Here is a 17120-nt window from a genome sequence, read left to right as displayed (position 1 = left end):
ACTGACAAAACCTGCAAAGTGGAAAAATATAATTAAAACAACGTAACAATTGGTTTAAGCGCTATTCACACTAGGCCGTGACGTATCCGGAACGAGACCGGATCGTGTCCGCAACGTGCCGGGAATTATTTGAAAAATATTCTCATCATACCGTGCACTTTCCGTGTCGCTGCCGTTACTATTAGTAACATACACAATCGTTGCGTTTGACGTTTTTTCTGTTAGTCACGAAGATGGCACAGTTTTCCAACGAAGAATTGGCCGTTATTGCAATTGCTCTAGATGACGAAGATAATAAGCAGTTTCAAAACAAAAAAAGTAGGAAGATTTGGGTGCACGAGCTTTGGCGAAAGAGAGCAGTTGAGGGTGAATTCGCTACCTTATATAAGCAGCTTGTGAATGATGAGATCAAGTTCTGGGAATATTTCCGAATGTCAGAAGCCTGTTTCAACTCGCTGTTGAGTAAAATTCATCCGTATCTTAAAAAACAGGACACTACATTTCGATTAGCAGTGACTCCCCGAGAGAGGCTGGTAGTTTGCTTAAGGTATTTTCATTTATTTGTTGACAAGATTTCCTTGTAAATGTCAAGGAAACTCCAACCGAAAATTGTATTGCGATCATTGAGATGGCTCATAGCTTGTGTTCGTCTCCTGATTTCAGATATTTAGCAACAGGAGACACGCAAAAAACCATAGCTTTTAGTTACAGACTTGGGGTAAGTACTGCCCACCAGATTGTTCACGAGACATGTCGTGTGATTACCGAAAAATTAATCGATGATGCAATGCCGAAACCAACAGAAGATATGTGGAAGAAGATTGCTAACGATTTTTACACTAAGTGGAACTTCCCGCTGTGTCTTGGAGCCTTGGATGGAAAGCATGTGACAATTCAAGCACCTGCCAATAGTGGTTCACTTTATTACAATTACAAAAAAACCTTTTCGATAGTGCTACTTGCTCTCGTCGATTCGCATGGGAATTTCACTGCGGTTGACGTAGGAAGCTTCGGAAAAAATAGCGATGGAGGTATTTTCGCAAAATCTCGTCTTGGAGTATTTCTCGAGCATAACAAACTCTCCGTACCAGCGGACACATACCTACCAGGAACGAATCAATTAGCCCCATATGTAATTGTTGGGGATGAAGCCTTTCCTTTAAAAACATATCTATTGCGACCTTACCCAGGTCAAGATCTGGATGAATCGAAGCGTGTATATAACTACCGTTTGAGCCGAGCAAGAAGAACATCGGAAAACTGTTTCGGAATGCTTACTTCGTGGTGTCGAATGTACCATCGTACTATTCATGCGAATCCAAAAAATGTGGACCGCATGATTCTCGCCAGCTGCATTCTTCACAATTACAAAAGAAGATTTCATGGTATTACTCCAAACTATCGAGCTACGTCGATGGATGAACCTAGTGTTTTGAACAATCTTCCTGCCCAAGGAGGAAACGCTTGCAAAAATGCATTCAGTACACGGGAAACATTCAAAAATTACTTTAATTCCACCATTGGAGCTGTTCCATGGCAATAATAATAAAATCATTATCGTTAAATATCGTTTTCCAACATACGATCTTTAGTTACAAAATCATATTTTGTTTTTTTTTCTTCATTTCTTAGCAGACAACTTTGCGATTAGAACCATTAAATATCTATATAACAATGAAAAAAAAAACACAGTACTTGTCTGAACTATTGTGATTTTTCATTTATTTGAGGTCAACTTGTCATTCTTGTGAATCTCGATATTTTGTAGGAGGATCATTTATACATTCATTGCTAGATGATGGCGACGGAGAATGTACCGAGCTGGTATCATGTTCCACTAGTAGCGATGGTGAAATAGAATTTGCAGAGCTATGCAATAGTGCAGCAAGTTCATATTTTTGTACCACTGCAAATATTTCGGATCTAGCCCTGTTTGAACTTAATTTGTCCAACGATTTTAACACTGGCGCAATACCTGCAAGAAATGCATCCATAGGATGTTGTTCCTCTACTTCGGACTGTTTTTTGCTTAATAGGTAACCCATAAGTTGAGCCGATGCAGAACCCTTTTCGTCGTTGTTATTTGAATTAAATGTTTTTTGTGTTCCTTTAGGATTAGATGTTTGTTCCGATATCTTAGATGTTGAAGCTTTTGAGGTTGTGAAATTAGGCTGCCTTGAGCCTTTCGGAGAAATTACCACTTGGATGGATTCTTCATTGAAATTTGGTTCTTCTTCATCATCACTGATGGCTTGGTTCTCGATGTTGCTTATAGTTTCTCTTTCTCGAAACGAAATGCTACGGAACTTCAGTTACTCTGCGTACTTATACGGACGATTTTTCAAAGCGCTTTGGCCACTAGTAGTGACATTCTTTTTAAGAATCTTTCTATATTGATCCCTAATGTTGCTCCATCGAGATTTACATGCAGATGCTAAAATTGATGTAATAAATTAATCAAAATTATATCTCGATTCATAAACTTTTGATCTGAAAACTGTTTGAGATTAAATTCTCAACTAACTCATAATCAAACAGATATTTATGTTGTGATATATTCACTGATAAATACCATTTGATTCAACTCAAATCCAATAGATTTAAATAAATTAACGATTAGTTTTATCAATTATAAACTTACCTTCTTGTTGGAGTTCTTGACCAATTTTTTTCCATATATCTGCTTTGTATCGACAATCCATATATTTCGGATGCGATAGATCGTACAAAACAGGATATTTCCGCACCAACTCAATTAAATATTCATCATTCATTTCGCTAATATTCAAAGGCACTTGCATTTGTTTACAGACTAGCTGTCAACGCACTAATATCTTTTAATCAACGCATGCTTTGATCGTGGTTCAACCGTGCTTCGGACGTGTGTCGATTCAGACACGGGTACTGCACGGTCTAGTGAGAATATTCACATAGAGCTGCATTAAACAAATTGGAAGCGTAACCCGGACGGGATCCGGTCCACTCCCGTTCCGGATACGTCACGGCCTAGTGTGGATAGCGCTTTACTTTGTGACCTTGAGGTGGATTATGTTGTTACTAGAGATTTTTCAGCATATTACCATATCACGTACTCTTTACAGACTCGCTTCTCGACATTTGCATTCGATTTTTTTAACACTGGAAATTCACGTACATTGTTTGACGGTTGGTAAATTCACGTAAATTATATGTGATGATTGTATTCATTTAAGGGGATGTTCGCGTTTCATTCATATTCGTCACGTTAAATATTCATTTTGACGTTTGAAACCATTTCACACGATTTTTTCAAATAATTCGAACATGAATATTTATTTGAGTGATTATCCCGCAGAAGAAGGCCCTTATTACCGGTGTCACTACACGGTGAAAACCAAGTGAAGTGACTGTGACCCTTATTATGAGTATCACTTCACGATGGAAATCGAGTGAAGTGAATGTAGGTCCTTATTACGGAAGTCGCTTTAAAGACAAAAGTATTTACTTGGATGAACTTGATGCCATTATGAACATCACGCCACCAATATTATGTTGAAAAAAATATTTTTTTCCACCACAGTGATCACTTTACGATGCGTGATACTGGTAATAGGTAAAATCAAGTGAAGTGACATGTGAAGTGAATGCGAAAGTGGAAGTGAGAACGGTAATAAGAGCCGAAGTCTTGTTTGCAAAGTACCAGTTCGATTTATGCGAAAGCATGGATTTTTGATCTACAAAAATGAATCTACTTTCTCAATTTGTTTGCAGCAAATATTTATTTCAATAGAACAAATTTTTAACTAGCAATTTGCTATCATAAAAATATATATTAACAATTGTTTGCATCATGGTACAATGTAGACAAACATAATAAATTAGACAATTATTACAGTTTAATAATATTCAAAGGATTATTTTGGTATATTATTTTAACAAAATTTTCGCGGTAATAGGGTTTATTCCTAATCTACGATTTATCATCTTATGGAAGAAAATATAATTTAATTTCGAAATAAAAATACTTTTTTTAGAAAATGAAAGAGGTAATCACCCCGATTCTTCAATCCGACGGATTTATGATACGAACGAATCTACACTTTCGTTCGAGTTCGAATTTTGCATTCTTTATTCCGTTCGACTTGTATGATTCGTTCGACTCTCGTTCGGGAACACTTGAAATTTCGAACACTAACCATCAAAGCTGTCAACACTACTCACACGTTCTATATTATTTATATTATTATTTTTCTTAGTAAATGAAACCGTCACACTTGTATAAACAAATTAGAACGACTCTAAACCGAACATAAGTAATACGTACGCAAGTCGATCGAGTAATGTTCGAAAATTTAACAACTCGAACAAATGATATTCGAGCTCATACCCAACTCGAACGGAATGCAGAATGGAAATTGCACATTCGATCGGAATATTTCGAATCGATCGACGTACAGAATAGGGGTGAATAGCTGATAGCTTTGAAATTTCGTCGTGCTATAAGCGGGTAAGGACAAGACACAATGAGGAATAGTTTTTTCTTCTATCATATTGTTACACATTTCCGTTCTCCTAGACAGGTGGGGTACCATCAGTTGATATTCTTCTACAATTCAAAAATTGTAGCGCGGACCTCTACTAAAAATTTGATATATTGTCTCGTGTACTATTTCTTCTTTCACTATCCCGTGTAGATTGACATGTTTCTTCTATTAATTTTATAGAGAGAATGATATTTTTAATTTTGTTTTCTATCAAAATGACTAAGAATTCACTCATCGACAGGTGATTGATAGTTTTTCTTGCGGAACGTAGCAAGTTTCATTCGTTCCATCTGGAGTGCTTGTTCCAGTTCTAGGACTTTGACCTGAATCTCCATCTCCTTAGTCTTTGCTTGGTGAACGGTCAGCGAACTAAGGTCCAGATCCTGGGATTCTTCTAACCGTTGACTGCAATCTTTGGCTGTCGCTACCACAATACCGGTAGCTTGGGTAACACCCTTGGATGCAGTTCCAAGGGCGGCCAGATTCTGGCTTCCACGGGGTGCTTTAACTCGGCTTGCCACTACTAACTGGGCAGTGCATGCAGCAATCTCTTGAGCTGCTACTATCAGATCCAACTGGTGGCGGGCCCCACCGGCAACAGTTTTGTTGGCAGCCGTTCTACAATTACAAAAATAAAATGATGAATGAAATATTTCACGTATCTGTAGTTTTTGACTTACACCAAAAAGTTGGCCCCTTGAGCAACACTTTTAGCAGCGGAAATTAGTCCCTCGGTCCACTGATGGTTGCGCTTGTAGAACTCCTTCGCCGATGCGGATCCCTTACCGAGTGCAACGATTTCCGACTGCAGCAAACGCGATTTCTGAACCAGAATACGTATGGCCTGCATCAAAGTGGTACATGCATCCAAAATTTTCTCGTTCACCTCTAACTTGATGCCAGAATCCGAAGCTCGCGATTTTGAGAGCATTTCCTGGGGTGATTGGATTGTTTTGATATCAAATTTTGATTGTATAAGTATGTATGTAGACAAATGTACCCGATCTACAGGGTGATCATGTTGAGGAGGGAGAGATAATTTAAACGTGGCTTTGTACAATATTCAGAGTGAAGGTACAACAATTACTTCTTGATCTATTGTTACAAATTTAAAATGATCTGTGACTGATATTGTAATTGACCAACATAACAATAACATCGATCGATAACAATTGTAATGGTATGCTTAATTCGACTTTGTCTCTTATCGTCATTTTCAATTTTCCACTAAAATAATGTGTTTAAATTTCTTATGTTCATATTTCGGCACTAACGTGAAAATTGCATATAGTACGATAATACAACTTTTATTACTCGAGTTTCAAGCAGAATTGGACATAATTTCGTAGATTGGGCTTGTATCTACAAGTTATTATCGATTCTTATGCAAGGGCTTATCGTAAGACAAGCGTTTGCTATCGTACGGTAGGCCATAATCACATGTTGGTACCGATTTCTAAATTGGCAACCTCATGGGATAATAATGAACAATAATGGGTTTGGAGGTAAGTCGGGATTGTATTCGTTTCCACATCAATTTTCCACAAGTACCTGTTATGCATTGCGCTTGCAGAAGGTAAATTTTGTACTTGTGAATATGCGTATTGAACCTTTAGAGCGCGGGGACGATCACCTAACATTCCAATTCGAGACATTCTGGCTTGTCGTAACTTCCCATGCGTAAGCCTCACATTTCAGCTTCGGATTGAAATTTATATCTATCAGAACATCAGGATTTCACAACAGCCTTTTTTTCTTTTCTTCGAAGTAGTCATTACTTTAGAAGTTTATAGACAAACACACTAAATCTGTGTTAAAATATTAATCTGCTAAAGAATAAAATCATCTGGCATCATCTGTGCTAACGATACAGTGTTTATGTTTTCTGTTTACACTTCATTTTACTTGAACAATAATTATTCGCACCGCGGCGCAAAGTATTTACTGAATTCGCGAACGAAAGTTTAAAAATCGTTCGATGTGATACATTTTTTTCGGATTAGTTTTATGGTGTTGATGAGTTTTGGAACACAGAGCAGAAATAACTAGCTTTCAGTATGAAGAAATAAAAAAACGGAGTAACCTGAAAACATGGACTAAGGATCTTCGAGTGTCCGGTTCGGTTAGTTCGAATGTTTATCGACATAAAAAACTAGATTTTAGGAAAATTTTGCAATCAAATAATGTGAATTTAAGGTAATAAAAGTGTGGAATGTAAATATTTTCTAGAAATGCTTTCATTATTAACATCATTAGACATAGGAAAACTGTTATTAGTCTTAAGAAAACTTTTTTCAATATAACACATCACTAATTAAATCGTGTGACTGACACGCAATTACTACCAGGCCTTATGCACGCGCGCTCTTTATTTTGCGCTGAGACAAATAAATTCTCATTCTCATAAGACAACCACGCGCATGCGACGTACTTTTGCCGCTCTCAAGAGAACTCTTTGGCACATTTACGTACCGCACCAGAAACTGATGCACGCTTCGTTGTAAAGTCTCATCGCATTCTGCCAAGAGCGAGGCTCAAGCGCTTTCGTCGCATGAGATAGCGCGGCGCGCTCGCTTCATGCGATCTACGAGTGGTTTGTACGTTATTTTCATCCTCTTCATCTCTTCCTTTAGGATAGGACACAAGTCGCACGAACCGCTCTAGGCACGAACAAATAATAATAACAGCAGCTTTTACTGTGGCTCACATAGCACACAAGCTGCGCTCATAAAAAATCTCGTGCGCTGTCTCTTGAGACCAAAGCGCACGAGTCGCGCGCAGAAGAAAATGCGATGCTCTGAAATTTCAAGCAGCACATCCCGTTTCTATGTGCCCGCTACGCGTCTCTTACTTGCTTTTGGTTTGCTCTTTGAGTCGGTGCTCACGCTCACAGGATAAATATGCGACACACACATTTTCGGTGCGCTCTCGCTGTCGCATTTTTGCACGCATGAGCATTCGGAAGGCCTGATTACTACTATCATTGTCAAAGTGTGAAGTACCAACTTTCAAGACTATCACCCTGATTCTTGTTTACGGCCGTATGCGATACGTTCGAAAGTATGACAAATTCGTATCACCGTTAACGTTCGAATGAATCACACTTTCAAACATCGTACATGCATAAGAACAACACCAATCCAACTTTAAACCATCAGTTCTGGTACAGCCTTAAGTTATACGAGGAATAAAAAATGTATAATATCATTTTTTATTTGACTTGTGTTTTCCTGATTTTGTGTTATTATGCTTGTTAACGTCGTTAACGACTACTCGGCGATCACATACTTTCCAATGAATGCGATTCCTGGGCAAAAGAAGGATCGCAGTTAGTTTTTTAGAAAGATTCCAAGCATCAACGAAGTGACGAATTTTACATAATAAATAAATATCGTACTCAAGATCAATTTAATGCAAGTCGGTAAATAAAAATTTGAAGTTAATCTTCGAGCAAAGTAAAAAAAGGATTGAAAATTGCAGTCCGATCAGTAGTATCTACGAAAAATTGCAGTTTTGTCATGTTTTCGATTAGTAAAATCATGCATTTAATATAAAATAAAGCATGTTTACCCATGGTGTATTTTCCATAAAGTACCTAATAAAGGGTGATTTTTTAAGAGCTTGAGAACTTTTTTAAACAATAAAACGCATAAAATTTGCAAAATCTCATCGGTTCTTTATTTTAAACGTTAGATTGGTACATGACATTTACTTTTTGAAGATAATTTCATTTAAATGTTGACCGCGGCTGCGTCTTAGGTGGTCCATTCGGAAAATCCGCTTTTTTATCGACAAATTTTGTTCAGCGATGAGGCTCATTTCTGGTTGAATGGCTACGTAAATAAGCAAAATTGCCGCATTTGGAGTGAAGAGCAACCAGAAGCCGTTCAAGAACTGCCCATGCATCCCGAAAAATGCACTGTTTGGTGTGGTTTGTACGCTGGTGGAATCATTGGACCGTATTTTTTCAAAGATGCTGTTGGACGCAACGTTACAGTGAATGGCGATCGCTATCGTTCGATGCTAACAAACTTTTTGTTGCCAAAAATGGAAGAACTGAACTTGGTTGACATGTGGTTTCAACAAGATGGCGCTACATGCCACACAGCTCGCGATTCTATGGCCATTTTGAGGGAAAACTTCGGAGAACAATTCATCTCAAGAAATGGACCGGTAAGTTGGCCACCAAGATCATGCGATTTGACGCCTTTAGACTATTTTTTGTGGGGCTACGTCAAGTCTAAAGTCTACAGAAATAAGCCAGTAACTATTCCAGCTTTGGAAGACAACATTTCCGAAGAAATTCGGGCTATTCCGGCCGAAATGCTCGAAAAAGTTGCCCAAAATTGGACTTTCCGAATGGACCACCTAAGACGCAGCCGCGGTCAACATTTAAATGAAATTATCTTCAAAAAGTAAATGTCATGTACCAATCTAACGTTTAAAATAAAGAACCGATGAGATTTTGCAAATTTTATGCGTTTTATTGTTTAAAAAAGTTCTCAAGCTCTTAAAAAATCACCCTTTAGTTATGGTCAAATTTGAACTTGGAGCCGCGCAAATATTCGAAGGATCGCTAGAAAAAACAAGCACTTTACTGTGACTGCTCTGCTGTCGTAATGTTTTATTCAAAGAACAAATTTATCATTTGATTGCAAATCACTTTTACATTCAAAAAGAAATTTGTTGGAAATCGGTGAAGTTGTTTTCAATGTATTCTAACGGTTAGTTCGCACCATCTTTTCATCTGTAAACGAGAATGGAACTTTTCGTTCGTAAGAATGAGTTCGTACGTATCGTTCGAAACAAAACTGGCAGACATTCTAGCGTTTTGCATATGGTTAATCACAAGAACTGGAGTAATTTCATCGTGGCTTAGCATTTATTTGAAGATGTTTCCAGCAAACATTAAAAGTCCTCAAATTGGATATATCTAATCGTAAACTGAAATTGCGTGACATTGCTGAGGCCGTGTAACAGAAGGCAATGGGTTCACAATCATGCATGAACAGCTTTTTTCAGAGTGGGGTTACTCATAGTCAATCAAAAATAAAAACGTGCTGATGATTCAGAGCAGTGTTTGACCATGTTTCGATACACCACAATGGATGAAACACGGTTCCATCATTTCACTACCAAAGCGTCCAAAGGCACAACAGTCTGCTGGGAAGGAAATGGCTTTATTTTGGGATGCACATGGTATAATTTCAATCGACTATCTTGAGAAAGGAAAAATAATCAATAGTGAATATTACATAGCGTTATTAGATCGTTTGAATGCAAGGAATAATGACCTCATATTCGAAGAAAAAAACACTACACAGATTCTCAAGTGGATGGTAACGATAATTGAATTAAATAAATTACACTTCGAACTGCTTCATCATCAACCGTACTGTCCAGATTTGACCTCAGTAACTACTGACTTTTCTCTGATCGCAAAAGCAAATGATCGCCGTAAAAAAAATCAACTCAATTTAAGAAGCAATTATTGAAGAAGATATTGTAGCGTTGGAATGATTGTATTGCTCTTGAAGAAGATTACGTGGCAAAGAAAAGTTTTTATTTTAATCACACGATTTATTGTTATGCTCGACTGAAGCAAACATTACTCCTTTGCGAGAGAAAACTCATGTACATTCCCTTAATAAATGATGTTTTATGACAAAAAATCTATATTGTTAAAATATTATTCTGCGAAAGAAAAAATTTGGCTAGCTCTGGCATCATCTGTGCTAACGATACAGTGTTTATGTTTCTTGTTAACACTTCATTTTACTTGAACAATAATTATTCGCACCGCGGCGCAACGTTTTTACTGAATTCGCGAACGAAAGTTTAAAAATCGTCCGATGTGATACGTTTTTTTTCGTATTGGTTTTTTGGTGCTGATGAGTTTTGGAACACAGAGCAGAAATAACTAGCTTTCCGTATGAAGAAATAAAAACACGGAGTAACCTGAAAACATGGACTAAGGATCTTCGAGTGTCCGGTTCGGTTAGTTCGAATGTTTATCGACATAAAAAACTAGATTTCAGGAAAATTTAGAACAATGGCAACGCTGGAAACGTCTATGACAAGAACTACATAATAATTAAAGTCTATTTAAATGTTCACTGGTACGCACAAAAAGTCCTCTACTTCGTGACTCAATAATTTTAAAAAGTCCATCATTGGTTGCTTTGAAGTACTTTTTTTCAAACAAATTGTTAAATTTCACCATATCGAACGAAATCTTAAACATTCCTCGCTGCTTTTAAATTGCCCTGTATTTTTCGATTGGTCGAATCGATCTTGTTAGTAGCATGCCACTTCAGAGTCACCTTGAAAAAGTGACAGCTGCGCAAATCATACTAAAAACTGACTTTGACCCTACGCTCGCAGCAACACTTTTTCAGCCATTCTTCGATGTAAACTTGGGAGGTCATTGTTGAATGTGTGACGAATGGTTTCGTTTTCAGACCACAACGGCAAATCGCTTGCCAAATCATGCCTTAGTTCGCGAATTTGTCTACAAACACGAACTTGAATTATCCTGGTTTATCCCCACAGTGGGTCGTGATATAAAATTTATATGCATTTTGTCAAAGCACGACCCTTGCGTTTCGGCCACGGATATCTGCTTCACGTGCTGGTTCGCATGTCTACTGGCTTTGTAAGAAGTATATTCTATCTTGGCCGTATTCCGCGCCGTTCGAAAGATGGTGTTGTACCTTCTGGTCACATATCGGATCGAAATACCGAGGTTGGCTTCAACGAACCTCAACATCTTGCTTCACAGCTGGCGATCTCTGGTTCCAGTTTTTTCGTAGCTCCACAAATTTCTTTCCACACACAGGGTATCCTTATATCCTTGTATTTACAGTACTTAACCCAGCTTGGAACCGGACCACTACGGATTTTACAAGCACAATGTTTTTTCTTCTTTCGAGTTCCATTTGGCGTTATTCCTATACGCCATCTACCACCAGTTGTTCTTTATAGAAATATTAAAAAAACACTCAAAGATTTATAGTTTCCCAATACTAGAGGCATGCTAGTGCCGCGCAAGTGGCGTAAGACAACATATCGACACTAATCCAACCCACAACCTTTGTACTAAATAAACTGTATTGCTGATGCTGAGGCGTTTACTAAGATAATCAGATATATAGAAGGAGATAGAAATAAACCTTAATGCAAAATTTTTATTGAATGTGGACAGTTAAGGACAAAAATAAAGTGGGTTCATAATTCACAATAGGCTCTGAGGCATTTTAGTTTTTCCAGAGGACTGTGAATTAGACTGACAGTTTGTGCGATTCAGTCATTTCGGAAAATTGAATTGATCAACAAAAATAAACTCAGAAATACACAGACAGCTTTCATATTTTTTCATAAAATACGAATAAACGTATTCTATAGCATTTTGTTATAAATTTACAAATATAGGTTGCGTATCCCGAATCGAGCGCCAATTATGAATAAGTTCTAATGTGCATTATATTCCCATTGACCTTTCCATTATTTCGATAGGCTTCAGAAAGAAAAGATCCCAACAAACAAGGTGCATGTTGGAAACAATTAAAGGTGTCATCGTGCCATGAATGGAGTTAATTGATTGTAGAAGAGATTTTGATACAGCTAACACATGGATCAATAAGTCCCGACACTAAAGCAGAGATGGCGCTCGTAGTAAACCAGTAACCACGTCTTTCTAGAGTACTAACCTTTGCTTGAAACGGGTCAAAATTTTAAGTTGATCCGACCAGAAACAGCTGAGTTATCGAGGTTGGAGTAAAGTCGTTTTGTAGTTTGTTTAAAAAATGGAGAAACCCGAGTTTCGTGTTCTGATAAAACATTGTTTTTAAATGGGTAAAAACACCGTGCAAGCGAAACAATGGATTGAAAAATGTTATCCGGACTCTTGTCCATCAAAAGCAACGATTTGTCGGTGGTTCGCCGAGTTTAAACGTGGTCGTACCGACACAAATGACGCGGAACGCTCGGGTAGATCTGTGGAAGCCGTTACACCGGAAAATGGGAGTGAAGTGACAAAAATTATAATGAAAGATCGTAAAGTGAAGCTCCGTGAGATTGCTGAGATGACACAGATATCATATGAAAGTGTAAAATGTTGATGAATGAAAAAAAATTTTGCAAAATAATAATGTTGTTTCCATTGTTAGTCTCGGGACTTATTGATCCATGTGTTATTTATATTAGGTTCAAACTGTCAGGTATGTCCATACAACCTGTGGAAGTGGTCAATATAGGATTTTATTGGACAATTTACAACCCAGTATTTCGTTCGAAGAAGTGAAATGATAGTGAGAAAAGAATTCCATATCGAAAGTGCAATATGCATTGAAGACTTTTTGATACAGTAAGTCATACATATTCATGAACAGTGCACTTGGGAATATTTGCAATCTACCAAAAGATCGAATAAGAGCAGTACGTAGCTCCAAATCGCTCAAATGTTAAATTCGCAACAGCGTTGTTGCGTTAAAGGCTCACCACTGTAGATCTGGGCATAACGATGTAGCAATTTAGCTGAATAATGCAACTATCCACATCGACAAGGGCTCGTCCCAATAGTCCGAATTTACCGCCGCCGATCGTGGGTGAAGTGTTTACCTCAATTTGTGCCGCTGCTTCCTCGATCGCTTTGTCCATACTGCTCAGCTCATTTTCCACTAGATCACCAAGATTCTCGGTACCGTCGGTTTGTTTGCTAAGATCTCCGATAAGCTCGGTTACCTTCAGTAGTTTGGCCCGTAGATCGGCAATCTTCGATCCGACGGAGTCCGATTCACTAGTTTTGTGCAGGGACTGGAACAGATCGGCGATGGAACCAGACAGTTCTTTGATTTCTTCTGCTATGCCTGCCAAATTGTAGTACAAAAGTAAGGTGCAGATTAGTTGAGTTTTTGTTCATAGGTGTTTAATTATTTTGATCTTTTTTTAATACTCACACATTCGACAGAGAAAAGAAAACAGTGCATGCATATAAATATAATACTCAAAGAAACAATTAAGACGATCAATATTTTGCTATTTTTTTTTCTAATACTTACGTTCGCCACACTCGATATTCGCGGATCGGTTGCAGATGGACATTCCTTGAACATGTGCAGATGCCAGCAGATGTGCCCCGATTATGACCTTCCGAGCTAACGATTCCACGTTTGTGGAATTGTCCTTGAGGTAGTTCTCATGCACAATTGCCAGCTTCGACAGGACCTCTTGCAATTCTTCAGCAATCATCAAAAAGTACGTGGGAGTTCCTCCTGCTCCGGGCATTTCGTTTTCGCTGATTGCTCTTAAAGCAAGTTTCTCGGAAGATTTTATACAAGCCTCAAGTAGCGTACGAAGTGCAGTTTCTCCCGATATTTTCGAATCTACTAGCGAGTTCTCCAAATTTCGCATAGTGTCCATTGCAGCTTGATACTTTTGATCCATTTCGTCCTGTTGATGGAGTAAATCTTGCAGGTCGGACTCGATTGTACCCTTCTCGGTTAGCAATCGGTCCATATTTGCATCGAGAGACTTTTGAAAATAATACAAAATCAGACATTAGTTATGTTTTGACCATAATTTTAACAGTTTTACACAGATATGAGCTCATTTACCAGCCACTAGCGAAACACCAAATTCGAAGAAGCATTCAACGTTCACTAGGTTATGTACAATAATTTTACCAGCAAAATGACCTATAGTTAATTACTCATGACTTTAGATGCAAATATGAAGGTGTGTTAACACGGTTAATCAATGAATATTTAAGCAAGCAAATTTACCTGGAACTTTTCTTCAATCTCTGTACACTTAGACCTCATTTCTTCTAATTCGTGATCCTTTTGCTCGATGACGTTCTTCAAATCCTTCTCTAATGATGCAAAATCCAATGATTGCTGACTAGATACTGCCTGCATAGCAGTCATCTGTTGAACCAAGGTTTCTTTATCAGCCAAAAGACTTTCCTTCTCAGCGCTCAAAATGGTACATTTCTCTGCCATTTCACTTTGCAATGTCTCCAGCTTATGCTGCTCTTCTACCTGGGCTCGATCGAACTCCTGTTCTTGTGCAGCTTTGATAGCTTCTAATTCAGAATATTGTTTTTGTAGAGCCATGTAGCTCTGTTGTAGTATGTCTAGTTTATCCACCAGCTCTGTTGAAAATTATAAAAAAGTGCGCTCAGAACAACATCAACTACAAAAACAGAAACGATTGCATTACCTTGCGCCTGTTGAGTTTTTTCACTAACGCTCTTCTGCAGCGTAGCTTCTTCTCGCGAATGCACCTCTGTTTCAATTTTTAGCGCCTCCATTTTAGACAATACGTCTTCGTACTGTTTGGAAAGCTGCTCTCGTTCAAGTTGTACTTCACCTAGATTACTTTCTAGGACTCCTTTCTCCGTTTTCAGTGCTTCTTTCTCGTTTTGGAATGTAACCAATTCGCCCTCGATCCGTTCCAGGTCGATTTTCAGTTCGGCAATTTCAGCTTGCCGGTTTGCTTCCATTTCCTGGTACTTGCCTTGAAGAGTTTCGTATTTTCCAGTAATCTCTCGAAGCTCCTCTGCAATGGTTTCTTGCTCCCGCTTGGCTTCAGTGGAACTCTGTTGAAGCTGTACCTCGACAAGTGATTGCTTTTGCTGTAGCTCTTCGAGTTGAGCTTTTATTTCCTCCTTCGCTAGGGTAGCATCCGAGGCAGCTTTGCTGGTAGTGGCTAACTGTTTGCTGATTTCACCGTGCTGTTGGTCATCATAAAATGAAGAATGGATTAACATGTTTTGGATACAGTCTGGTCAATAAAAACTCCACCTGGCTTGGTGGGAAATTAGGTTTTATAGTTGAAATTTTAGAGGACAAATAATTTATGCATTTATAAAAACGAAAATTTCCAATCACTTTCAAAATGTTTGTGAAACTAAAATTAACAATGTTTCTTGAATCCATTTTTTTTGTCAGACTACTGTGTTAAAAATGTAAAAATCAACTGTCTCTTTTTATAACAATTAGATTTTGATGAAAGTGGACTCTTGTTAAACATTTTTCATTAAACATGCATACGAAACATTTCAAAAACATACATTGACAGGTTTACTAGAAATCACGAGTACTTATTATCTTTCTCCGGGCAGTACCAGCCTAGATGCCGTGTGGAATCCGGCGGAAAAAAAAATTAACCAAGAATAGATCCACTGGGTTCCTGCTTCCATAACGTAAAGGCGACCATTGTAGGAGTATCTTTCAGTTATCAGATTTTTTCAATGTTTCACATCTGATTTCTCTATTTTACTAAATTGTCTCTTCATTCAACTTCATTCAACATATCAATTTCCGGCTAGCTTCGGAGAAAAGTTTTATTCGGTATTTTTTCTTCTTTCATGCTATTGCTTGTCTTTCAAAATTATAAATTGAATAAAAACTAAAAAAAATCAACTACTGTGCAGATCCGTTAATATTACAATGTTAATAACAGAGATATAATACATCGGTATATTGAATAAATAGTATAAAAAATACTTGTTTGTAATATAACCAATTAATAATTTAAATATATAATCAAAATAATAAATTGAAAATAATAAACAATCAAGACGCGCGTGAAATCTGGTGACCTTTGTTTGGTGATTTAAAATGATTTGATACAATTTTTAGAATTCGTCACTACAATGAATCAACTGTTTTGTCTAAATCCTATTCACTCGTTTATTTTGTAGCAGGTAATTCCATTCAGAAAAAATAGGGAAGTTTTTAGTCGTTACGCGATAGTATTTCAAATTTTCCTTCGGTTTCCACGAATAAGAACTGTGAATCAAGACCTCCCGGAACAATAGTTTATTGTTGAAACGTTCAGTTGAGAAATCTGTGAGTTTAGTGGTGCATCCGAGTAACTTGAAACCGGAACGTACTAGGTCGCACGCGAATACTACGATTACTGAAATTTATGCTAACAAATATCCTTCTCCCGTGACACTTGTGGAGTGCGCAGTAGTATATACGACTTCTAGTATCAACAAGTGATGGATTAACATCCCTTCCCATTCCTTAGACGATCTAGGAGTTAACAGCGAAGCTAACCAGACTTGGATTCCAACGTCAGCAATATGACCCACCCGGTAACAAAAGCAATATCGAACATCATCAGCAATTTGGGCGATCAGCAACAGGTGACCGACCGAACAGCGAACACATGGAACGAGGTGCTGACATTGAATGTAATTTGTACTTCGATTTATGGAATAAAAATCAGTCTTAGTTTAGCCTTAACCGAGAATGTATCTTTTTTAAAAAGAAACTCCACTCCGAAAATATTTAACTTACGTTACCTGGCCAGCGCCGGTACTCATCAATGAATTCTGGGGTTACCAGAAGATGTACATTGAAGGTTGGTTTGTCAGTCCCAGGTTGGATCATCTAGAAATTCCCTGTACAATTTCAACTAATCCCGATCCATAACCCGCTCAAGTTCAAGAATGTTCCAAATCACGACTAGTAATTCTTCTATGAAAAGTGACCATGATCGAAATCTGCGCTACTTGCGGATGTTTATTTTTATAATAAAATGCTTTTATTCGGCTCATTGCGGTTAGCTTAACATGGCCGTAAG

The 17120-nt window shown here is 37.8% G+C and overlaps 2 protein-coding genes across 13 annotated transcripts in view; one reads left to right on the top strand and one right to left on the bottom strand.

The window, feature by feature from the left end:
• The first annotated feature begins 363 nt into the window (after positions 1-363).
• Positions 364-1543, top strand: LOC131439048 (uncharacterized). The gene is made up of 2 exons (XM_058609580.1): positions 364-580; positions 664-1543. Exons 1-2 carry the CDS (start codon positions 432-434, stop codon positions 1541-1543), a joined length of 1029 nt encoding a protein of 342 aa, XP_058465563.1. The 5' UTR covers positions 364-431.
• A 2271-nt stretch (positions 1544-3814) lies between these two features.
• LOC131439085 (huntingtin-interacting protein 1) overlaps positions 3815-17120 on the bottom strand; it is a 58517-nt gene continuing 45211 nt past the window's right edge. For 7 of the 12 annotated variants that reach the window (XM_058609681.1, XM_058609687.1, XM_058609682.1 and 4 more), the window contains 6 exons: positions 14745-15258; positions 14306-14676; positions 13583-14054; positions 13143-13390; positions 5204-5457; positions 3817-5141 (listed from right to left, as the gene is read on the bottom strand). In XM_058609681.1, coding sequence (XP_058465664.1) covers positions 4751-5141; positions 5204-5457; positions 13143-13390; positions 13583-14054; positions 14306-14676; positions 14745-15258 — 2250 coding nt within the window. In that variant the 3' untranslated portion in view covers positions 3817-4750. Of the gene's footprint in view, positions 5142-5203; positions 5458-13142; positions 13391-13582; positions 14055-14305; positions 14677-14744; positions 15259-17120 lie in introns of all 12 variants that reach the window. The other 5 variants (XM_058609678.1, XM_058609675.1, XM_058609685.1 and 2 more) reach the window with 4 other exon arrangements.

The sequence above is a fragment of the Malaya genurostris genome, chromosome 3, assembly GCF_030247185.1.
Source record: "Malaya genurostris strain Urasoe2022 chromosome 3, Malgen_1.1, whole genome shotgun sequence".
Taxonomy (NCBI): Eukaryota; Metazoa; Arthropoda; class Insecta; order Diptera; family Culicidae; genus Malaya; species Malaya genurostris.
This window is presented reverse-complemented; position numbering and strand designations above follow the sequence as displayed.

Coding starts and splice junctions, on each gene's coding strand:
- LOC131439048 (XM_058609580.1), top strand. CDS start 432: ATGTCAGAAGCCTGTTTCAACTCGCTGTTGAGTAAAATTCATCCGTAT. Junction 581..663: donor TTTGTTGACAAGATTTCCTT/GTAAATGTCAAG, acceptor TCCTGATTTCAG/ATATTTAGCAACAGGAGACA.